General features: G+C 35.3%; 1 protein-coding gene across 6 annotated transcripts; it reads left to right on the top strand.

Annotated features, from left to right (window-relative positions):
• The first annotated feature begins 5,559 nt into the window (after window positions 1–5,559).
• Window positions 5,560–16,436, top strand: LOC111806846 (protein SEMI-ROLLED LEAF 2). 6 transcript variants are annotated; one of them, XM_023692346.2, is made up of 21 exons: window positions 5,560–5,740; window positions 5,849–5,973; window positions 6,141–6,301; window positions 6,618–6,692; window positions 7,700–7,815; window positions 8,020–8,134; window positions 8,369–8,497; window positions 9,052–9,099; window positions 9,276–9,442; window positions 9,539–9,735; window positions 9,845–10,137; window positions 11,122–11,271; window positions 11,420–11,782; window positions 11,900–12,049; window positions 12,165–12,240; window positions 12,929–13,056; window positions 13,168–13,368; window positions 14,751–14,891; window positions 14,972–15,100; window positions 15,393–15,611; window positions 15,709–15,913. In XM_023692346.2, exons 3-21 carry the CDS (start codon window positions 6,167–6,169, stop codon window positions 15,739–15,741), a joined length of 2,865 nt encoding a protein of 954 aa, XP_023548114.2. In that variant the 5' UTR covers window positions 5,560–5,740; window positions 5,849–5,973; window positions 6,141–6,166; the 3' UTR covers window positions 15,742–15,913. The 6 variants fall into 6 exon arrangements, with proteins under 6 accessions (XP_023548114.2, XP_086985310.1, XP_086985309.1 ...); XM_087129184.1 differs by lacking the exon at window positions 15,709–15,913 and adding an exon at window positions 15,932–16,436 and having other exon boundaries at window positions 5,563–5,740; window positions 5,861–5,973; window positions 6,146–6,301; XM_087129183.1 differs by lacking the exon at window positions 15,709–15,913 and adding an exon at window positions 15,932–16,436 and having other exon boundaries at window positions 5,564–5,740; window positions 5,861–5,973.
• The last annotated feature ends 8,165 nt before the right edge of the window (window positions 16,437–24,601 follow it).

The following is a 24,601-nucleotide window of genomic DNA, read 5'->3' as shown; positions in this document are numbered from 1 at the left end:
ATAGCTTGGTCAATGGTTATATCCAGTAAAGCTATATTTGGTAAATCTATATTTGGTAAAGCTATATTTGGTAAAGCTATATATAGTAAAACTATATATAGTAAAGCTATATATGGTAAAGCTATATATGGTAAAGCTATATTCAGTAAAACTATATATGGTAAATAGCTATATATAGTAGATGGCTAAATCTGGTAAAGCTATATATATAGTAAACTAAACCATATATATCTGGTCCTGTATAACTTTGAGAATGTACTTTCTATTCTCTGTACTCTCTCTTGTTGTACATACCTGAAGTCATCAATAAAAAATCCTTTTAGCCAGAGTTCTCCTTGCAATTTTCTCCATCCTTTTTCTTTGTGTTCATCTAGATCGAGCGTGTGCATTGTTGTGCGATCCTAACAACTGGTATCAGAGCTAACGACTGATATCGATCCTAACAACTGGTATCAGAGCCAGGCGGAAGTCAGAGCCAGGCGGTATCATAGCCAGGCAAAAGTCAGAGCCAGGCGGTGTCAGAGCCAGGCGGAAGTCAGAGCCAGGCGGTGTCAGAGCCAAGCGGAAGTCAGAGCCAGGTGGTGTCAAAGCCAGGCGAAAGTCAGAGCTAGGAGAAATTCACCACGATCTGTGAAGATGGAAAGTTCAAAGATTGGAATTGAGAAGTTCGATGGGTCCGATTTCGGTTTCTGGAAAATGCAGATTGAAGATTATCTGTACCAGAAAGATCTTCACAAACCTCTGTTAGGGGTGAAGCCGGATACCATGACCACAGAACAGTGGAAGCTTAAGGATCGATAAGCCTTGGGGCTGATCCGGTTGACGCTATCCAGAAACTGATGGTGTTAATATAACACATGCGGAAGCAATTTGGATCTTAGGCACTTTTAGAACATCAATTATTGTAAATAACTAGCATGTTCATAAGTATTAAAACTTAATGAGTTTAAATACTAACCTTTTGTAGTTCAAACTCCTTTTGCCTCACGAACCGGTTTCGAACCACCACTAGTGTCTTCTCCACTATCCTCCAGCCTTAGAACGGGATTGTGGAATCCGGTGAGTGACTAAACTTGGGAGGGGTTTTGTATATGTAAAAGAGAGTGTTTGTGAGAGGTTTTTCTCAAGGTTTTTCATCAAGATCAAGAATCCCTTCCAAGTATCATGATCACTCTATTTAAAGAGTCAAGTTTGCATGTTCATGCAAACTTGAGATCACCAAATTTTGACACTTAAAATTCCACTCAAATGTTTGGGATTATGTGGCAAGCATGTAACCAAATTTTGACACTCAAAATTCCACTCAAACTTGTGGGGTTTATTTGGCAAACATGCAAGTTTAGTTAAACCAAATTTTGACACCTCAAAATTCCACTAACATGGATTTTTCCATTAGATGAAAGTCAACATTTTGACTTTCTTCATTTTAATTCAACAATTAATTTGAATAATGAATTTCAAATTAAAGTAACATTAAATGATTAATTAAACTATTTAATTAATATTTAATATTAATTCAAATGCCAATCCCAATCAATTCCGACACATAATTGATTAAGATATTTAAATCTTATTTAAATATCTCAGATTCTCTCTTTTCGTTTAATTCGTAAATGGAACAAAATTGCGGTTAAATATATCGTATATATGTAACGCATATTCCCTAATTTGAATTCGAACACTTCGAACTCACTCGTCAACCTGTTCTATGGTTTAGTCCGATATGAGCTAGCAGAGGGACCTAATGGACCTATAGATCATGGGCTCCAACGATCCAAGATTAACCGATTAAACTCATTAACCTGGTTAACCAACATTCGTTAACTACTAGGACACTCCACTATAGCCTAGTAGTTGCACTCCCCTCACTATAGATATATTTCTGTCCATCTGATATAACCATGATTAGTAAGTCGATCCTTCACAGGTTGTTCGTAACTAGAGCTGGGTCAATTTACCGTTTTACCTCTGAAGTTACTTCTTGTTCCTTATGTCTCACTGATCCTCTAATGAACAATTGGTTTGTGGTCCAACCAGTAAACCGAATCCCTCTCAGGCCAATGAGAGGGTGGGGCCCCTTGTTCAAGACCTGGAGTCAGTGCTTAAGGGAACTACCTTTCTTCTATCCCTAAAAGTGGGTAGGAGTGAATTCCGTCTTGCACCCTACGTTCCCAGCCATTCACCCAGTCTTACCCCTGAAATGGGAGGCCTGTTGAGTCGGCGAACTAGAGCCACTCTCACCCATGCAAATCTAAGGATAAGTCCGAATAAACAGGAGTTCATGGTTAGCTCAGGATTAAAACCGAGTTACCTAGGTTATCGAATGAAAAGAAAACCAGTCTCAACAGTAAACGACTTTATAAAGTGAGAGTGGTTTTCTTCATGGTCCGATCTTATGCAATACTCATTGCATAGGACGCCCCCACTCACATGTCTCCACATGCACAATTTAGTGATCACATTGTTTATATCATACAAAAGTGGGCCGCATCCATAGTGTCCCTAGAATAAGGTATTCAGCCTTATCCTTATACTATAGATCATTTTTGACTATATACTTGAACTTGATCCACTCTTATGTCTCTACATATAGTTCAAGTAATCATACTATAGCCAGAGTGTTCTTAGTTTATTGGATTTAGATTAATGATCGTAAAGTTCACTTTATTCAATAACAATTTTTACTGAATAAACATCAATAATAACTTTAATGAAAATAGAATATATCTTTGTTTACAAACTATGAGTTTTAGGACATAAAACCCAACAGAAACGTGGCGTTCAACATTATCAAGGAGAAGACAACGTCAGGTCTGTTGAAGTCGCTGTCGAATATGTATAAAAAAAAAAACCGTCGGCTATGAACAAGGTGTATTTGATGCGGAGATTATTATGAGTCCTTTGTGAGAACTGCGTTATGAGCAAACATAAACGAGTTAGCTTCACAAAGACTGTTAGGGAATTGAAGAAAAGTACCGGAAGCGTCGCTGAAACTCCAGAGGGGGTTGTGTCGGCCGAAAGCGTCGCTGAAACTCCAGAGGGGGTTGTGTCGGCCGGAAGCGTCGCTGAAACTCCAGAGGGGGTTGCGTCGGCCGGAAGCGTCGCTGAAACTCCAGAGGGGGTTGCGTCGACTGGAAGCGTCGCTGAAACTCCAGAGGAGGTTGCATGGGCTGGAAGACTCTTGCTGAAACACCAGAGGTGAAGCAAGTGGGAGTTGATGTTGAGTTGCTCAAAGATTCACAGAGTGATGTTGTAGCGGATACTCAAGAAACTCCTGAGACCCTTGCTGAAACACCAGAGGTGAAGCAAGTGGGAGTTGATGTTGAGTTGCTCAAAGATTCATAGAGTGATGTTGTAGCGGATACTCAAGAAACTCCTGAGATTCTTGCTGAAAAACCAGAGGTGAAGCAAGTGGGAGTTGAGGTTGAGTTGCTCAAAGATTCACAGAGTGATGTTGTAGCGGATACTCAAGAAACTCCTGAGACTCTTGCTGAGAAACCAGAGGTGAAGCAAGTGGGAGTTGAGGTTGAGTTGCTCAAAGATTCATAGAGTGATGTTGTAGCGGATACTCATGAAACTCCTGAGACTCTTGCTGAGAAACCAGAGGTGAAGCAAGTGGGAGTTGAGGTTGAGTTGCTCAAAGATTCACAGAGTGATGTTGTAGCGGATACTCAAGAAATTCCTGAGACTCTTGCTGAGAAACCAGAGGTGAAGCAAGTGGGAGTTGAGGTTGAGTTGCTAAAAGATTCACATAGTGATGTTGTAGTAGATACTCAAGAAACTCCTGAGACTCATGCTGTTGGCGAGGAACCTGGTCTATCATTCAAAACACAGAAGGCGATGCCATTTCACTCGGAGGTTAGTTGAAGATGGTGATGTGTTTTGAGAAGATAGAGGGTGCAAAGAATCCAGCAAACATGTTGACAAAATGTGTTGATGTTGGAATATTGAGGTTGTGCAAAACCTCAATTGGTATGGTGTAGTGAAGATGCTCATGGTCGTTTGAGAGTGAAATTCTTGGTTGACTAGATCCGTCTCCAAGTGGGAGAATTGTTAGGCTATGGAGCCTGATACTTATTTATAGTTTGGTCAACGGTTATATCCGATAAAACTATATTTGGTAAAGCTATATATAGTAAAGCTATATATGGTAAAGCTATATTCGGTAAAGCTATATATGGTAAATAGCTATATATAGTAGATGGCTAAATCTGGTAAAGCTATATATAATAAACTAAACCATATATATATCTGGTTCGGTAGAGCTTTAAAAATGTACTTTCTATTCTCTTTACTCTCTCTTGTTGTACATACCTGAAGTGATCAATCAAAAATCCTTTTAGCCAGAGTTCTCCTTGCAATTTTCTCCATCCTTTTTCTTTGTGTTCATCTAAATCGAGCGTGTGCGTTGTTGTGCGATCCTAACAACTGGTATCAGAGCTAACGACTGATATCGATCCTAACAATGTTATGCATGTAATGATGTCTCTATTTTATTAAGAAAAATAGGGCCGTTACAACGAGAATGGAGAAGACTTCTCCATTTAAGCTCGACCCATAAACATCTCTACTAATACATCAATGTCGACTTCCTCATTTTTAGCCTCGGAGCAACGGTGCACCGACACCTACTCGGTTTTGGACGAAAAAAAATTGAAAAACAAAAATGTAAACAACAATGAAGCATTGATTGAGACAGGAAGATAGTGACAAGAGAGAAATGGCGTGGGTTATAATGCAGGCCAAAGTTTGGGAAATTGCTTGGTAAAGAAGCAGCCAAATTTGGGACAGCTATGCCTTTTGCCATCGATTAAGGGAACCCCTTGTCTCACCCCCACACACCTACCTTGCATTTATGGCATACCCCAAAATCCCACTTGGACTCATTTAGAGTGGAAAAGATATTTTATATATATATATATATATATATATATATATATATATATCGAAATATTCAAATTATTTAATATTTTTTTTAAAGATTAATAATATTTAACATTTGTAGCAGAGGTTAGTAATGCGTTATGATGATTCATAAGTAAGATTTTTAAAAATAATAATAAAAAAAAAAAACAAGTCGACAATCCAACCAAACTCGAGAATAGAGGGTTCGGTTGAGTTGTGAACCCTATTAAAATTTTAGATTGGTCCAAAAGATTTTTTTTAATCCAATCAAACTAGTACACCATAATTTTTTTAATTAAACTATTTGGTTTTATACCTTTATTAGGGGTTGAAGGAGGTGCATTAAATACCTTTTAGATTAAGACAAAGAACCACCGATTAAATGACGACTTCTGCGAGATCAATCATATATTAAAAGTATGATGGTTACATATATGGAGTCGAATAATATTAAATTTAAGATTAAATTTAGTAAATAAATTATTTAATTTTTATCATTAGAAGCAGACATTTGAAAAGCTACACCAATTACAAAAAAAAGTTGTAGAATTTAAATTAAAACCTTTTTTTTTTTTCTTTTTATTAAAATAATCAGAAAAAGAAAAGCAACGTTGATGTATTTAGAAATCACTCTGTAAAAAGAAAGGGAGTATGATCCCTTCATTTACGGGACCGTTGGGACTTTTGTCATTTTCATATTAATTTTTTTCTTCGGAATTTCATTCATTTTTCCCTTTTTGTTTCTTTTGTTTTTAATTTTATTTTGTTTATTTTTGTTTTTTATCTCGCGATTATGGGTTAGATTTCTCTCTTCCTCCACATTACGCCATTTCAGGTAATTTTTAATTTTGCTTTTCTTTTTGTTCTTTAATTTCTACGATTTTTCCATTTTCTGAATTGACCCATTTCTGGGTTTTGAAAATTTCTTTCCAAAATTTGGAAGATTTTTCTTCAGGGTGCTATAGATCACGCCCGCAGTAGTATAGCTTGATCGCAATTCCGATCAGAGTTTGATTTCTTATTGGTGAATACCGCCGCTTTACTTGTTTTAGCTTCTGTTTCAGTTTGGTAAGATCTCTCTTTCTCTGCTTCAATAATTCATCACATTTCATTGTTGGGTTTTGAATCGATTTAATACTGACAGTATGTTATGACCTATATAAACTTGTTCTTCTTTGGTTGTCTTGAATTACAATTGTTCATGAGTTCGTGTGATTCTGTTCGTGGACTTTCAGAGCAGGTTTGAATTTCTTGAGAAATCATGGGGGTTATGTCTAGGCGGGTTATTCCTGCCTGTGGTAGCCTCTGTTTCTTCTGTCCTTCTATGCGGGCGAGATCAAGACAGCCTGTGAAACGATACAAGAAGTTCCTTGCTGATATATTTCCTCGTAATCAGGTGAGGAGCTGGTCTTTGCGTGTAAGCTTTAAATGATTGTGCCAATTTTGCTAGTCTTAGAGTAAAGAACAAATTGGATTCAGGTAAGAGTTCTGGAATTGTGAATTAATAACCATGGATTTTGGAAGTCTAGCGACTCTTATTCTTCACTTCTCTTACTCTTCTGATAACAATGAATCAATGACAATGATTTTGGCTATAACAAATGTGTTCGTAAGAAAAGATATATTGTGTTGTATAGTTTCTTGATCTTATTCGCTGTAGATGTACATTTCAATTTTTATATGTCTACTTATTTTATAACTTCATCTGCTAGGATGCTGAACCAAATGATAGACAAATTTGTAAACTCTGTGACTATGCTTCAAAGAACCCGTTGCGTATTCCCAAGGTATGTAACTTTTTTTTCCCTCTTATTCATACTTGGAATCTTCTTCCGTCTTTGATCAAAAGCTGTTGTAGTTTCAAAATGAATTGGTTGCAATTTCGATTTTAGGTATCCTTGGATTTGTTTTCTGGTTATGAAATATTTGTATAAGAGTCATACATAAATGCAGTAGGTTAGCAGCATACAAAAAACCCTTTTGTCTGATGTACATGATAATCTCGATCGAGTCACAAGAAGTTTTTTGATGTCACTCTTAACATTGATTTTTGAAATAAGAAGTCAAAGATGCAGTGTGAAAAATAAATTAAGAACAGCAATCTGAAAGAAAGGTTATGGATATTTATAGCCTTGTTTTTTCACCCAACGGACTACATTCTTCTTTCTCTTCTAAGCTTTGGGAGGTTAAAACCTCAAAGAAAGTTCAAATATTCTCTTGGCCTGCTGTCTTCGGGAGAATCAACTCCATGAATTTTATCTAGAAAGACCCTCTTTGATGCTTATGCCTTAGTAGTGCGTTCCTTATAAACTTAGGATTTTGATCATGTATTTTGGAGGTGTTCATTTGGAAAGATGATTTGGTTGGGCTTACTGCAGGTATTTTGCGTGTGGTTTTAGTTTTGAGTGAGTCATGTCACACTGTGTTGTTAGAAGTTATTCTTGTTTCCACCTTTTTGGAATTAAAGGTTTCCACTGATAAGTGGTGTCTTAACTATCTTATACTATATTTGGAATAGAAGGATTTTTATGGGTATTGCGGGGTCTTTAGAGGAGGTTTAGAATTTCATACTGTTCATGCTTCCTTTAGTCCCTAGCTTGCATATTACTTTTTTTTACGTGGCGGTCTTTTGTTTCCGACTCTTAGCAGCCAAAGCCCCTTCTTGTTATTTTCTTCCAAAGGCTCTGTGGTCTGCATTTTGGCGTGTGTTTCACTAAACGCACTAAACTTATTTATTAAATGTCCCAGCTAAGTTTTTCACTCTTTCTCTTGTTCTTTGATTTTGACTTTGTAGATTACCGAACACCTGGAGCAAAGATGCTACAAAGATTTGCGGAATGAGAACTTTGGATATGTGAAAGTTGTAATATATATATACAGAAAACTTCTATTAATGTGCAAAGACCAGATGTAAGTTTGATTTACTAAATCATGGTGCAATTTAACTGGAATCATTCGTTTTGAGAGTTCGAGTACCACTTTACTTTTGAATTACTATTCATATGATAGTATTGAATAAAATCTTATGATCTAGGCTTGGAAAACATGTACTTTGATCTTTCATGAAATCAGATTTTCTGCATTTCATTTACCTAAACACTTCAACTCTTGCAGGCCACTATTTGCTAATAGCTTAATTGGGATTTCTCGAACTCTTTTAGAACAAACACGGCATGATGATGTGCAGATTCTTGGTTGCAATATCCTTGTTGATTTCATACGTAGCCAGGTACTTGAAGAATATACTCTTCATTGCTGATTTTGTTATTATGTTGCATGTGAAATTGTTATTACGTACTTTACCCACTGATGGATAATGCATTTGTAATTTTTTTGCATCCTGTGTAAGTAGAAGCTTTGCAAGCATGGTATTCCCTTGTATCTTAATGAAGATGACTCTCTCTTTGAATCTTCTGCCCTATCATTTAGTGATTATATGACACTAACTATCCAAATAAAGTAGACAGATAATACATATATGTTCAACTTAGAGGGCATCATTCCAAAACTTTGCCAATTGGCTCTAGAAGGTGAGAGTAATGAGGAGGCACCTCATTTGCGGTCAGCTGGACTTCAAGCTCTAGCTTCTATGGTATTACTCTCTCCCTCTCTCGGCCTGATGCTAATACTCTAGATAATTGTAAATGTATTTTGAGTACAACTTTCTTTTCATCATTTTGATTTGTCATCTTCATCCATGGTTATCAAATTTGAAATGGTCAAAATAGATTACTGCCAAGAGCATTCTTATATCTGAATCTCAAAATCCCTCTGTCTGATACTATTTAGCAAAGTTCCTTCTATCCATGGTTATTAAATTTCTTTGGATGCGTTCTTCACCTTTTGTAGATTAGATCCTACTTAGATTCTGCTTCTCTTAATACATGTGATGATTGAGATTGCTGGTACATCCACTGTCCTATATTCGCTTACCGGATTCACGATTTCTCTTAGAAGATGTGATTATTTAGATTGATAGAACTATTCCCTTCTTGGATTCTGCTTCTCTTATGAAACCTGATGATTGAAATCGCTGGTTATTTTCCCAGTTTGATTCTTTTTCTTTTTCCGGTTAACTCATTAATACAATTATTTACTTCGTTTAGATAATATTCTGATGCATTGCTTTAAAAAATATTTTTGTAGATATTGTTCATGGGCGAGCAATCTCACATCTCAATGGACTTTGACAAAGTGAGCTGTCTCTTAATCTTGTCGTCGTTTTTCTTTTTCCCAGAAATACCAAGGGCGTCGGAGTATTTTGTGTGCTTTTTTTAACTTGTAAAATTCAAAGGATTTTTTGTTGGTGTGTACAAGATATTGTTGGGATCCATGCTAATATGAAATTTTCTAACTTGTCCTCGAAATAGATTATATCAGTGGTTTTGGAGAACTACGTAGTAGATGGACAGTATTCTCATTCAGAGGCTCAATACATTGAAGGACAGGATAAAGTAGAAAACCATAGCTCTTCTATATTAGATGTTAATCAAAAGGTCTCAACATTTAACCATTTTATCAATTTGGAAGCTGAAACGTAAGTCCATAGTTCTATTAGTTTAATTGGTTCAACCATTATTTGTTCGGACATGATCACTGGGCCCGTTTCTTACATCATCCACCATTATCACAGGGATATGTCCAAGAACCCTTCTTATTGGTCTAGAGTTTGCTTGTGTAATATGGCTAGATTGGCAAAGGAAGCTACAACTGTCAGGCGTATGTTTGAACCTCTATTTCATCATTTTGATACTGAAAATCAATGGTCATTAGAAAAAGGACTTGCCTGCTCGGTATTGTCATTTATGCAATCGCTTTTGGCTGAATCAGGTTATATTTGAAACTTATTGTTGTTGTATGTTTCTTTTAGCAGTTATTCTACTGTTGTCCATCGTTTGATTTTCCCCCCTTTTTGGTGAAACTTTTTCCTTGATACCAGGTGATCACTCGTATCTTTTGTTTCCGATTCTTGTCAAGCACTTGGATCATAAAAGTATTGTAAAAGAGCCTCAGATTCAAACAGATATTATCAATGTAACCACACAACTTGTTCAAAATGCAAAACCGCTAGCCTCGGTTACTATTATTGGAGCTATCACTGATTTGATAAAACATCTACGGAAGTGCCTACTCTGTTCATCTGAAGCATCTAGCAATGGACACGACACAGATAAATGGAGTACCGACCTTCAGTTGGCATTGGAAAATTGCATTTCTCAGCTCTCAAAGAAGGTTGGTTCTTTTCTTTTCTTTTCTTTTCTTTTCTTTTTCACATTTATTCTGATAATTGGATGTTATTGAGTTTGGTAGGCAATGATGAAATGAACCCCAAAACTTGTCCATTTATGGCATATTACTTTCTGAGCCTCCTGAAATATCCAGTTTTATGTTAGGCCTTTCGTACAAGTCTCTTCAGCCATGTATGAATATATGGTTTTTTTTTTTTTAATTTCTTGTCTTACTATACTGTCCATGTCTGTTAAACGGAACATTTTTGTCATACTTGGACCATTGATTCATAAGATCCTTTACAAGAATAGTTAAAAATAACTATGGAATTCTTAAGAAATGTATGCATATCAAATCATCACGATTATTTTCCCTCGATAATAATGGGGGTATTTTTCATAAATCCCTTATGCTTTCCGATTTTGGCAGAGCTAATATTTTGAGTGTTATTGCTGCGTGGTCTTTTGCTTAACCCCTTTTGTCTCAGAACTTATGGTAGGCCATGTGTTCTTCTTGTACAATGTTTTTATATCTAATTCTACAAAGTCTATTGAAATTTGCTTTATGGCTATAGACCTCAAAACACTTTGGCTTAGGTAATCCCTCGAAAGTTGGTTTCTACCTTAAATCTAATGGTGTTTGATTATCGATTTTTTTTTTCAATATTTTCTCCTATTTCTTTTCAGCCAACCCTCCACATGTGGGTTCTTTATTTTACTTTTCAATAATTGGATTTGCAGTGGTTGGGCACTAGAGTATGTACTATGCATTTGTTGATCTTTTCCTTTCTTTCCTTTGTTTTTACTTGCTCTCAAGAATTGTTAAATACACTATCTTCCTTTTAGTAAATATAAATAAATAAATGCATATTTTTCTATCATCATTGATATAGAGTTTCCAAATAATAATAGCTTGTTCTCATTTTTTCATTCTGGAGGGACTGGTTTTCACTGCATGTTTTTCACTAAAACCATTTGAAACTAACAGGTAGGGGATGCGGGACCCATACTTGATACGCTAGCTGTTGTGCTGGAGAATATTCCAAATAATAATATTTCAGCTCGAGCAACAATCTCCGCTATTTATCAGACTGCAATGGCAGTATCATCTATTCCTAATGTTTCTTATTACAGGAAGGCAAGTAACCTTACTGCAAAATTTTTATGTTTTTTGCATTGTTTTTGAGATAGGAGAGGACTGTCTGAGCTTAGGAGACATACATGTGCTGCTGGATCCCAAGATTATGTGAAACTTAGATCCTAAATCTATCATGTTTTTTCTTCAGGCTTTTCCTGATGCCCTATTTCATCAGTTGCTTTTAGCAATGGCTCACCCTGATCTCGAGACTCGAATTGGGGCCCACGACATTTTCTCTATAGTGCTTATGCCATCCATTAAGTGTCCTAGGATGGAACTGAATGCGATTTCCTCAAAAAATGTTTCATGGTTACCATTTGGCTGTGCAACACAGAAATTGATTAGTGGAAGTTTCTCCTTTAAAGATGAAGACAAACATGCATCAGAACCCATAAATGGGGTACGAATGGAAGAAAGTCAACCAGCCGACTTCATCACCGAGAAATCTGTCACACATCCATCTATGCATGGATCCTCCAGCTTCAATCACATTTTCAGCGAGGCAAAAACTGTATGAAATTCTGAACACTTATCTTTTCTTACTATCGGTAAATTGCTCATATTATATTCATTGCTCTATGGAAGCGTTCTATAATGAAAATTAGAGTCATATGTTTAAACTTTCCAGAAGTTGACTTCCCTCCGGTTAAGCAGTCACCAAGTGAGTCTCCTGCTCTCGTCAATCTGGGTTCAAGCTACATCTTCGGATAATACCCCTGCAAATTTTGAGGCTATGGCCCACACTTATAGCATAGCTTTGCTATTTACCCGGTCTAAGGTGAATTCTTTGGATAAATTTACTTGATAACTTAGTTTGTTTGGAATCTTAGGAGTTCACTCTTAAATGCTGATCTGAAAAACAAAAAGAACTGCTAAGTCGTGATTCTTAACAGACTTCAAGCCACATGGCTCTCATACGATGTTTTCAGCTGGCATTTTCCCTTCGAAGCATAGCTGTGGATCAAGAAGGTAATCTGAAATCATTTTGTAGTTAGTAGGAAACTATTCATTATGTGGGAAAAGGGCAGCCTTGAGCTTACTGTGCCTGCCTAGATGCTCGTGAAATTTGGGATTCGGTCTCTGTAATTTTCTTTAACAAGATACAACCTTCTCAATCTCATTGAGATAAAGAAAAAGATACAAAAATATTTCAAGGGAAAAAAAAAAGTCTTAAAAGAGAGTTAAAAAAAACTACAAAAGTATACTTAAAACACAAACCCTTTTGAGTAAAAATAAATGTATCTCAATTCACTATAAATATCTTAGGGGAATAGTGAGAAAACAAATTAGCAAGAGAACACCAATCAGAGGGTTTGAATATAGCGATATTGAATCTTTCCATGCGAATCATTTTGGGATAGTTTACTTTCAGTTGACATTCTTGTGCAGTTCGTGATTATATCTTTTCTATTATATAATTGGAAGCAAAACAAGGTTTTCAAGTTTGAACATTAAGAACTTGTTACCTATCTCGTTAATAACTTAAAATGATAACATTTTCTTCTGCTTCTCCTGAATCATGTGACCACTAGAGATATTGTGTCTTTTGATAAACTTTGTATATTATTTCAGTGTTTCTAATGAAAAGAATTCTTTCTACATGTTAAGCATCCTGTGTTGTACCTTCCACTAACAGATCTCTGTGTTCCTATTGAAGGCGGTTTACCACCCTCTCGCAGAAGATCTCTCTTCTCCATGGCATCGTTTATGCTTCTGTTTTCAGCCCGGGCGGGTGGTCTCCCAGAGTTGACTCCCATCATTAAAGCATCATTAGATAATAAAATGGTTAATCTTCAAACCTGTCAAATAGGATCAGTACATTCTCTTGTACTTAGATTGATTATTTTGTGCAGCAAATGTGCTAAAATTATAGAGTTGAACTTTTGAATCTGACAGGTTGATCCTCACCTTCAGTCGGTTAATGATACCAGGCTGCAGGCTGTTCGTGTGACGTCAGAAAAGGATAGTGTAGCATTTGGGTCAGAAGAAGATGAATTTGCTGCAACGAAGTTTCTAGCAACACTTGAATTAGATGAACAGCAGTTGAAGGAAACTGTGGTCTCACACTTTACGATTAAATATGCCAATCTCTCAGAGGTATTGATTCTTATCACACTTCATAATTAATTTTTTTTTAAAATGCCTTTGTTTTTTTCACGAGAAACAAAACTTTCATTATGTAACAAGAGCCACTGGAAGACGGCCAAAAAAGGCTTCGCGAAAGAATTAATGAACACCTTGATCAATAATTAAGAAAGTGAGGCATCATGGAAACATGTGGAAGTCAATGTCTATGAGGCATTTGAATGCCTTTTTCAATATGAAGTTGTGAATATCTTATGATTATGAAAAGGAATGGAGCCTCCAGAATGTTTTGCTGACTTTTTAAACTTGTAGTTATAGTGTTTGGTTGAGCAGTATTTTTAAAAAAAAATTATTATTGAAAAATGAGGCTTTCATGGAAAAAGATAAGCAAAATTGTCCAATAAAACGAGATAAAAATGGTAACTGGAACTAAAGATCGAACAGGGCTCTGATCTGAAAGGATAAAGTCGAAAGGAAATTTTCTAATTAAAAAAAGAGAGAGTACGTGAGAGAGACAGGGAGAAAAGAACGGATAAATACCCTTGAAACAACCTTCCAAGAGATGCATCAAACTGGAAATAGGTCAACCATCTTCCCAGAACCTCTCAATACCTAAAAAGTTCGACTTCTCCAAGCTAATTATGTAGCTGTATTATAGGCATATGAAACCCAATATAATTAGTTTAGGGGAGATGAAAATCTTCGAAACGCTTAAGAAACAAAAACTGTAGCACCCAAGAAGAGGAGGGATACATGAATGAATCATGACCACTGTCAAGAAAGACTTGAAAAGAACGATAGTTACTACCTATGCCCCAACAAAGTGCTTTCTTTTATATATCTCAATCATCGGACAAGTCAAGATTGCTTGGCTTGGAACAATTTTATATTAGGTGACTTCTTGAGAATTTTATTGGGAAGCATACGAGTGAGGACAAAGCTTGCGTTGGTGTTGGAGAAAGTTTTCAATCAAACAAGCAACTTATGGTTAGTAGGTAGCATGGTTAGCTTATAAGGGATGCAAAAGAACGTCGGGGCCGTTAGGTGCCGAATCTTGGGCTGGGGGCATTTGCAGATCCTTGCAAGGACACCCAATTTAGTTAATGATAACTTGGGGGATCTTTTAAGACACTTTAGAGATTAAAACACTAGGAGGAAGCATATCAAAGAAAGAGTGACCACCCCAGCACAGCTGATATGAGCAAGTCTTTCAAAGATATTATTTCCTATCAAAATATACTTACACATACATGTATGAGGGGTGGATACTCTAATAAATACATTTTTTAAAAATCAGAATCAAGGTAGCACCTTAAAATCAAGGAAAATTGAAAAGCATGAGGGAAGATGTACAAGTGTTAAAAATTGTGTTAATGAACTTTATTTTCTTTTAGGCTGATCTATCAAGTGTTAAAGAGCAGCTTTTACACGGGTTTTCGCCTGATGAGGCATACCCGTTAGGAGCTCCATTATTTATGGAGACACCACATTCAAGTTCTCCACTTGCTAAGCTGGCATTTCCAGATTATGATGAGGTGAGACCTGTTTAAGTTGTATGTCACTTACCATTATCCTTTAAAAGAGTATCAGTAAAATCATGATGTGTTTCTTTCAGGGTATGTCTCCTGATGTTTTGACAGATGACGAAGCCTTCCTCGAGCCTAGTGGAAGCCAGTCCAATCATAAAACGTCAATTTCCATCAGTAACCTCGACATTCTAAGCGTTAATCAGCTTTTGGAATCAGTAAGACAAACATTTCATGGTGCTCCAGTTTTCAAGTTCTTGTTTAATCCTATCAACATGAATCCTTCTATTTTGCACTTATGGAATATATCAGAGCATTATACCTTAGTGAACGCTTTATTTTTTATTTTCTCCAATTATGAACTTATGCTTACTGCTTGTTGTGTAGTGTTATTGCAATGAGAATTAGTATGCATCTACTACTTATTGCTGAAACTTAGGATATCCCTTCGCTAATATGTATATATCTTGAGAGGTTGGCTCCGTGGAGTGATGTCCGTACTATTTACAGGTGCTCGAAACAGCCAGACAAGTTGCGAGCTTCCCAGTTTCTTCGGCGCCTGTTCCGTACGATCAAATGAAAAGTCAATGCGAGGCCCTCATAACTTGCAAACAGCAGAAAATGTCAGTGCTTCAAAGTTTCAAGCACAAAAAGGAAGACACAAAGGAAGAGAAGGCAATAGTACTCTCCAGTGAAATTGAAACTTTACCTTCTCCTTTACCTGTCAATGTAAGTAATATCATTTCAAAAGTTGTGGTAGCCTATCTTACTCCATATTCTTATTGATCTTTTCCGAGCTTGAAGAAAGAATCCGCTCTTCCTTCAGGCTCTTTTGGAAGAAATTATTCAAGGAGCTTGATACAATGTGGCTAACAGTTTTATACCGTTGGATGTTACAAGAGAGACTAAAATTTATGGTTTCACGGTGCCACGACAATGTGTTGGCCACACTGAATAGTTTTCCCTCTTCTAGCTATAGAATTTAGTTATATTATTTCATCGAATCAGGAAAAACTACTACTAACATTCTCTTGTCTTTATCAATTCAGACAATGGAAATCGTTCCGGGGGATGTGAAGTATTATACTAAGGAGACCAACAAAAGACACGATCAGCTGCTTCTTTGTTCACATGAATATGGGCGTCACTCGTTAAGGTTACCTCCTTCAAGTCCATATGACAAATTCTTAAAAGCTGCTGGATGCTAGAAGAACTTAGCTGTAATTTACATGCTAAAAGGCTAGTTTGTATTCCCATTAAGCTACTTCAATATTCCACTGTCCATTCATTCATTCTTCATATTAAATCGTGGTCGATCGAGTTAGTTTTAGTTTGGTAATACAAATGATGCTTTCGAATAGCAAGCAACATCGGAGTCGGAGTGTATTTGGCCAGAATAGTTGGTTTAGATACATTTAGATAGGTCTTGGGAAAGTTTGTGTGTTCCTAAAGTAACCATAATATCTGATATCTCCTTGTTTTTGTACAATATTTGCTGAATTGGAAATCCTGATTGAAAGGAAGATGTGTATGTGAGATTTATATTCATATTCATGTTGATTTGTACATACGGATGTGTTGTGTGTTTTATTGTTCGAAGACATGTAATTCAGATTTTCAAGGTTTGTGTCATTGCATTCTGCTGCAAATAGGAGTGGTATTTTTGAACCTACCACTTGTAAAGAACAAAAATTCCTGACCACTTTGTGTCTCTAGCCTGTCAATTAGGCTTCACTCATCGAATCGTCCTCGATCTATGCCCAATCGTCATAGGAGAACGTTGTTGGAGTTTGCATAATTGACAGTTCGACTAGTCAAAGATCTGTTCGGGTGAGTTTGTTTTGAGTTCAAACGAGTTCAATCAATGACTAACAATCTAAGGAATTTTGATTAGTTCAAGGGATTTTTGACCGGTCTGGACTTGTTCAACGCCAATTGGACCTAGTTGAGGTTATTTTTTCTCTTATTTTACAACAATTTCTACAAATATAGAGTTTTTGCTCTCATGTGAATCTTCTATTTTAAATCTTAATAAAATCAAATCTACCAATATTTTGCACCTTTCTACTACAAGTTTGTTTGTTGTAATCTGTTTTGTAATGTTGCATATATATTTCGAAATTTCCACTCTCGCATATATCATGTACAGTGTTAAACGACTTGCTTCTTACGGTTGCGAAACACAGGGCGTCACATACTCAAAGTGAAAAATGAAATTCATTTTTAAAACGGCTGATGCAGTGGAACAATTTCAACATAGTAAATAGACATATAAACAATATCAAAGGATTACAACAATATTCTACTGAGTTATAAATACAAAATAGTTTACAAAAATACAAATAAATCAAAGCAAAAGACACATGAGTAGTAAAACACATGACACAAATCAAAGGGCCCTCTCTGTAGCTGCACGATTTGCACACTTCCTACCATAAACGATTATCTATGAATCATTTGAAAAACAAAGAGTAACAAGAATGAATATAAAGTCCTTAATATGCAACCTACTTGTACGCTCCTAATTAGGCTCTTAAACTATATGGTCATTACATTTCTAAAGTTGACAAATTGCATGGTCATTCAGTTCTCAGTCCTATTAGGCTTATTGAGTTCTAAACCCTACACACTCCTATTCCAAGAGTGTAATTCTTCCGAGGGTTTCTAGGTGCACTTAGTTTTATATTTCCACTCTCCTTAAATCCACCCAAGGGTGAGGAATCATGCATGTACATGAATTAAGGCTAGGACCACGTTATTGTGTTGGGCAAGGGATCATACAAGTGTATGAGCTAGGGTTAAGACCGGGCCATTGTTTATGGAGTGGACATAGACACTTTGATGGGATCCACTCTCCTCAGTGTTTGGGAATGAACGTTTCACTTACCCAACAAAAGTGCTGGAATCAACTTTGATTTTATTTAAAATTAAACAAAACTAAAGTTAAGCAATATGTGATTGTGAAATTGATTGAAATAAGATCATCATATCTTATGACATTTAAATATTATATGATATGTGATTGTGAAATTGAATGGAATAATCGACATATATTTTACTTTAGTCTTTCCACTCGTTTTTCGAAATGTTTGAATAAAGGAGAAAAGTTAAAGTTTATGAATCCTAATTTTGAAATTGTTTCAAAGGTGTAATTTAAATTAATTTCAATTTCTAGGTCAAATATGTTGATCAATTTTATTTATTTTATTACATGTTGATGTATGTTTTATATTGTGTGTAGTTACATAAAATAGATTAAAATCATACCCTAAGTTAAATATTATCATACATATTAATTCTTTTGATATATTATAAAATTTTTATTAAAGTGTTCTTAATAAAATTAATGTTTTCCATATTTGAATATAAATGTTATATTAAGAAATTAATTAAGAAATTAGATATCTTAATTAGATCCTATATTTTTTCCTATTTAGTTTATATTATCCATATAATTGAATATAAATATTATATTTATAAATGGATTGAAAAAAATTGAATTAGGATACTTGATTTCATAATTAAATTCTATATTTTTTATAATTAGTTTATATTTCCCTTCCCGTCTTCCATTTAAGGTTTTTATAATGCGTTACGGAGACGTTTTCACACCTTAATAAAGAATGTTTTGTTCTCCTCTCCAATCGATCGAGGGTCACATAAAGAGTGTGTAAGATCATGTAAGATTAAAAGCTTATTGGACACTTAAATTTATCTAAATTATACATTTATCGTCGAGAATGAGTTACTATTTAAATTATGGTCCGGTTATTGTCGAGAGTATAATCTCATTCCCATTGTTATAAAGTATGCACTTTTGATTAAAATGTCGAATTCGCCAGTAGATATTGTCTTTTCTTGGGCTTTCCCTTCCTCGCTTCCTCTCAAAGTTTTAAAACGCTTATACTAGAGTTTTCCTCACCCTTATAAAAAATGTTTCGTTCACCTTTCTAATCGATGTGGGATCTCCCGCTCGAGAAGAACTGCTTGCAGGCGGGCGGGCCAGAGAAAATGTCATATCTAAGAGAGTAGGTGATGACCTACACAATAGAAAAGAAGACAACATGCGAATGGCGCCCTCGGACCACTTGATAGCCGTAAAAAACAAATGTCATGATGCGACCAATGTAAGACCGTTACACTAATCATGTTGATTTGATCAAGCTTATAAAATAAATTATTTTGATGGAGTAGCTATAAATTTAATTGATACTTTAATGGTAAATAGATAAGCAAATAAAAACAAACGATAGTCGTCCAGATTGGGCCAAGATTGAACTGAATTTAAAAAATGTCTCAACTCAACCTCACTCAGTCCATGAACACTCCAAATAGATGGTGTAATTACGATATCATACTACTATGAAGATATGTGGAGATTCATATTCGTCACAATAATGTCGAACAATATTGACCGCGACTCAATTTTTTTTACCGCGTTCTTCAAATTAGGGTTTCAGCTTTAAGCTCATAGATACAGGGTTATAGGCTCTATACCTTCGAAACTTAATTCCTACTACTATTTCCTATGTAAATATCAAGATATTAGAAAGAGAAAATAGCTTTTTTGAGCTGCCCTAAAACATGGAAGAAAAGCAGCCGTCGAAAATTGGTCGGGAGCGAAACCACTTATGGCTATACTAGCTACCGATCATACATGTCGAAATTATCAAATTTGAACATTTGTCACAATAATGTCTAAAAATATTGACCCTAATTTCTCCTTCTAACACAAAAATTTTAAATCTCTTCCAATAATAAAAATGATTTTAAAATTGGATCAAACTATTTATTTCAAACCATTAATATTTTCTAAAAAAATAAAAAAGACTCAAAAATGAATATTGTTATTAGCTAGAAACGATCATACATACTTTAATTTATGTTCTTGGAAAGAACTCGAAACATAAACAACAAAACAGATTTTGTGTTGTTTTAAAAATCGAAACATTTTCAACAAATAAAAAATAAGAAACGAAAACGTCATCAAACAGTTGATCTGTTATTCAAATCGAAAAACAAGAAACAAGAAGTAATTACCGAACGATATCGATCGGATCGTGGTTGAAATGTATTGTATTTTTGCAAGAATGGCGGGATATGAGTGTAGGAGCAAGTGTGAGGACGAGCCAAATTGTGATGAGTTTTGCAAAAATTGAGCACAGCCTTTGATAATAATATTGAATTCAAATAGCTTTTCGAGTCTGTTCGGTTGAGACACTTTTTATTCACGTCATGGTTTAGCCAATAAAGACGTAATGTTATGGATACCAGATCTAAATTAATAAAAATAAAGTTGTACTTTGTCTCAAAAATACTCTAAACTAAACTTTCAACGTCCTAAAATTTTCAAGAAATTAAATTAAAAACATAATTTCGGTTAGTTTTAGATGAAAAATGTTAGTATTTTATTTCTAATCCTGAACTTAATTAAGCTTCATTAATACTCTTCAATTTAAAAAAAAAAAAAAAAAAAAAAAAAAAACTTAAAATGTGTTTACCAATATTAAATGTCTAAAAACTTTTAGGAGTAATATTAACATTTTAACCTTTATCCTAAAATGTTTTTACTGGGTAGATGAAAACCGTTTATCTACACCTCATAAATTATCTCGATCTTCAATTTCTAGGGTAGGAAGGATAAAAAAAAAATAATAAATATATATATATATATATATATATTTTTTTTTTTTTTAACGGATTGAAGTATTAATGTTACTTTTTAAAGTTCGTAAGTACAACAATATTTTCAAACTTTTTTAAAAAAATTAAAGGGTATTAATGATACCGCTAAAAACTATATATGTCCCCATTTCAATTATTTGATTCTAATTAAGTTGAAACATGAGTGGATTTATGTAAGTAATGAGAAATAAAAAACTGCTTGATAGAAGCTTGTCCCGAAGCGACTAGGGCATGTTTGAAAGTGATCCAAACTCAGTTTAAACGCTGCTATGTTAAAATGGGAAAATCACTCGGTACCATCCCCTCGATCGTCGTTAAACTAGGACGAGATTGTTTTTATGTGTTCTAATTTTTGTGGGCTACATTTCTCTTGTAAGAAGACCGTTAATATTAGGGATATTAGGGATGTAGATGAGTTGGGTTGGGCCTTTTAGACCAACTCGATATTCAAGTTGGTTAGATTGGTAATCCAAGTAACCCAAAAATTGTTTCGCAGTCCAACTCAACCCAACTCTCTATTTCCGAAACAGGTCGTATAACTAGTTACTATGATTGGTTGGTTGGTCGTGTGGCTGAGACTGGGAGCGGGAGTAGCACACAACTGTAAGCAGCGAGCGGTGGCAGGAGGTAGCTTGCGGATGAGCAAGATCAAAAGTAGCGACAGTGTTGAAAGAATAAAAAGAAAACCCTAAAGTGGAAGGCTGAAGCTTAAAATATTCGACCCGACTTGGTTTGTTTCAATTTTATACTTGCAAAATTAGCTTTAATTGTTGACGGCTCCCATAGATCTAAACGATAGAAATATACTATTGTTATATTGGAATGAGTGACCACATATCACGTACTTACCAATTGTATGGACTTTTAATTTTAAAGCTATGAACAAATGTAAGTTTAGATATGTTGTGTTCTTGTCATAAATGAAGGTAATTATGGACCCGTTTGATAACACACTCTCATTTATTGTTTATAATAAAAATAGTACGTGATTGATAATGGGTCATTTCTTTTAATTGAACGAGTTATTGTTCTCTAAAATTTTGAATTAAAAATGTAAAAGTATAATATGGAAGTTGATTTTATATTATGTCGTTGAGGGTCCTTCACCTAGTCTAATATTTATAGTTTCTCGAGCCTAGCCCAACCGGACTTTATATTATTAAAGGACACATTTTAAAGCGTCTTTTATATCATATCTTTGTATTATTCTTTCCTTATATAAATCGAAACGTTTTCTGTTAATTTCTCTCAAAGTTAGGAAAAATAAATGGAATGTTCGTACTGACTTTGTGGTTTCGTTAGACCTTACACAAGGTTCTTTTCTACTAATCGAACATAATTTATGCAGAAACTAAGATTTGTTCAATCATATATGTAATCTGTATATGTATATGTTTACTCGATAGCAACTCTAACCGACTTGTCTCTACTCTAGGCTAAGTTCTAAGACTCGGTCTTACAATTACTACAGGCCAAAATCCTTCAAATGCAATATTTTATCTCATATACTTGTTTTGATTATCAATCACGACCAAAATAAGTTAACAATTCTTAATATCATAATTTATGTCGTAGTTTATAGTTCACTTATACTATAATCATATAAAAAAATAAAATAAATAAATAAAAAATACCCACAAGAAAAACATAACAAAACATTAATTTATTTCAAAATTAAAATCCAACCTGACCACTTATAGCAAATATCATAATGATTGGTTTTATAGTTGAACATACACACATTTTGCTCACTCACAAACCACGAACAAAGAACATTTTCGCAATTCTTTCTATCTCTCTTATCTATGTATATATCGAAGTAATGAAACGAGCCAGGCCATTGGAAGGAACAGTAAAACAATGTTGAGCCCCATAAGTTTGGATGAAAACTGAAGTCGTACCGGGCCCAAGGTATTAGCTTGTGGACTCCCAAGTCATCATCGCCTGATTTGCAGTGAACAGTGAGCTGATTTTGAACTTTCAAAGCATTTGTTATCTTGACCATAATCTCTGGGTTTTGGAAGATTGATCCTTCGACGGTAGTAAATTGGTTAGCGAAAAACAATGAAATTAAGAGAGAAAGTACCATAGTTGAAAATAAACTCATTTTTATTGAAATGAGAGAGAAAAAGAGATAGATATAAACACATTTGTACTCGGTTTATTTCACTTTTATAGTTGATAAATAGTGTAATAGAAGACAAAAGTGGAATTGTAACGTTTCAATACTCCTATTCTTGCCGTAAATGATGAGATGTATCAATCATTGGATAACATTTTCACTTATTGTTTATTGTTTCTAGAGATGTCTATAATGCCGGTGGTGGGGAAGCTTTCTCGATTTTCGTTATTTTTTTTATTCTTGCAAAATCCTTCGTTTGTTTTTGTGGGGATCAAAGAGATTATTTTCCATGGAGATCGGGTGCAAAATCCTCTATTTATTTTTGCGGGTATTAGCGAGAGGATTCTCCATGGAGATCCGCTGCGAAATCCTCCATTTTTTTTTTTTATATGTGATCAGACAGAAGATCCCTTTTTAATATAGTTTCTATTAAAAAAATGTATAAAATCATAATAAATTTAATAATAATTCTTATTGTGGAGTAAGAACATACCATATAAAGTGTAACGATCTAAACCCATTGCTAGTGGATATTGCCCTCTTTGTATTTTTCATTTCTAGCTTCCCCTCAAGTTATTTAAAACGTGTCAGCTAGGGAGAGGTTTCCAAACCATTATAAAGAATGTTTCGTTCTCCTGTTTCCACACCATTTAAAGAATGTTTCATTCTCTTCTCCAACTGATGTGGGATCTCAACATCCACCCCCTTCGGGGCCCAGCGTCCTCGCTAGTACTTGTTCCCTTCTCCAAGCGATATGAGACCTCCCTACCCCCACCCCAATCTACCCTCCTTCGGGGCCCAACATACTTACTGGCACACCGCTTCGTGTCCATGTCTACTCCTCTTCGAGGTTCAGCCTCCTCGCTGACACATGGCTCGGTATCAAGCTCTGATACCATTTGTAACGGCTCAAGCTCACCGTTAGCATATATTATCATCTTTGGGCTTTCCCTTTCGATCTTCCCTTTAAGGTTTTTATAATGCGCTAGGGAGAGGTTTTCACACCTTCCTAAAAAATGTTTTGTTCTCCTATTTCCATGCTCTTATAGAGGAATGAATCACATAAAGAGCGTGTAAGTTCATGTAAGATTAAAAGCTTATTGAACATTTAAATTTATCTAAATTATACATTTATCGACGAGAATGAGTTACCATTTAAATTATGATCTGGTTATCGTCGAGAGTATAATCTCATTCCCATTATTATAAAGTATGTAAGTATCAAATTCAAGAGTGCCTTTACCGAAGAGTATTATCCAAAGGACGTTCAGCTGCGAAAACAACAAGAGTTCATTCGATTGAGTCAAAGGGGGCGTAGTGTTACTACTTACGCCAGAGAATTTTCTAAACTAAAGCGATTTGCCCCAAAGTTGGTGAACACGGACTACAGGACAGTAAGACGGTTTGTGCTGGGGTTAGACACGAAGATTCGTAACACTATTGAGGCAATTGCACCTACCACTTACGCTGCCGCTCTAAGAGCAGCTAAGTCTATGGAAGGACTTGATAGTTGGCGTGAAACCCCTTCATCGTCAGTGGGACAAAAGCGTCGTCACGAACATGAAAACAGATTAGATGACAAACCTAAGTGTAATAAGTATGGGAAAAATCATTGGGGTCAATGTTTAGGTCACATTAGGGCCTGAGAAAGGAGGACCACGTGGCTAAGGATTGCTCGGGAGGCGGCACAAAGGATTCTGAAAACTAGTAGGGGAAGTTACGTAATGGGAACAAGAGGATGAGATAAGAGAAAAGTATCTAGAGTTGTTTCTGACTATAGAGACTCTCGAGGACGAAATTCGTTTTTAGGAGGGGATAATGTAACGATTCAGATTTTCCATTTTTGCCTTATTTGGTTAACATTTTATTTTTATTTTTAGGTATAACAAGTTGCGTTTTTTCAAGAAGTTAC

This window comes from Cucurbita pepo, chromosome 12 (genome assembly GCF_057944985.1).
Source record: "Cucurbita pepo subsp. pepo isolate OVF chromosome 12, ASM5794498v1, whole genome shotgun sequence".
In the NCBI taxonomy this organism is placed as follows: Eukaryota; Viridiplantae; Streptophyta; class Magnoliopsida; order Cucurbitales; family Cucurbitaceae; genus Cucurbita; species Cucurbita pepo.
Note: the sequence above shows the minus strand (reverse complement) of the source record. Positions and strands in the feature narration are given on the sequence as shown.

What these genes read in the sequence shown, in the direction of transcription:
- LOC111806846 (XM_087129184.1), top strand. Translation starts at nt 6,167, where the DNA reads ATGGGGGTTATGTCTAGGCGGGTTATTCCTGCCTGTGGTAGCCTCTGT. An exon ending in ATCGCTTTTGGCTGAATCAG is followed by an intron (nt 9,736 to 9,844) that starts GTTATATTTGAA and finishes CCTTGATACCAG; the next exon opens with GTGATCACTCGTATCTTTTG. An exon ending in TTAATCAGCTTTTGGAATCA is followed by an intron (nt 15,101 to 15,392) that starts GTAAGACAAACA and finishes TACTATTTACAG; the next exon opens with GTGCTCGAAACAGCCAGACA.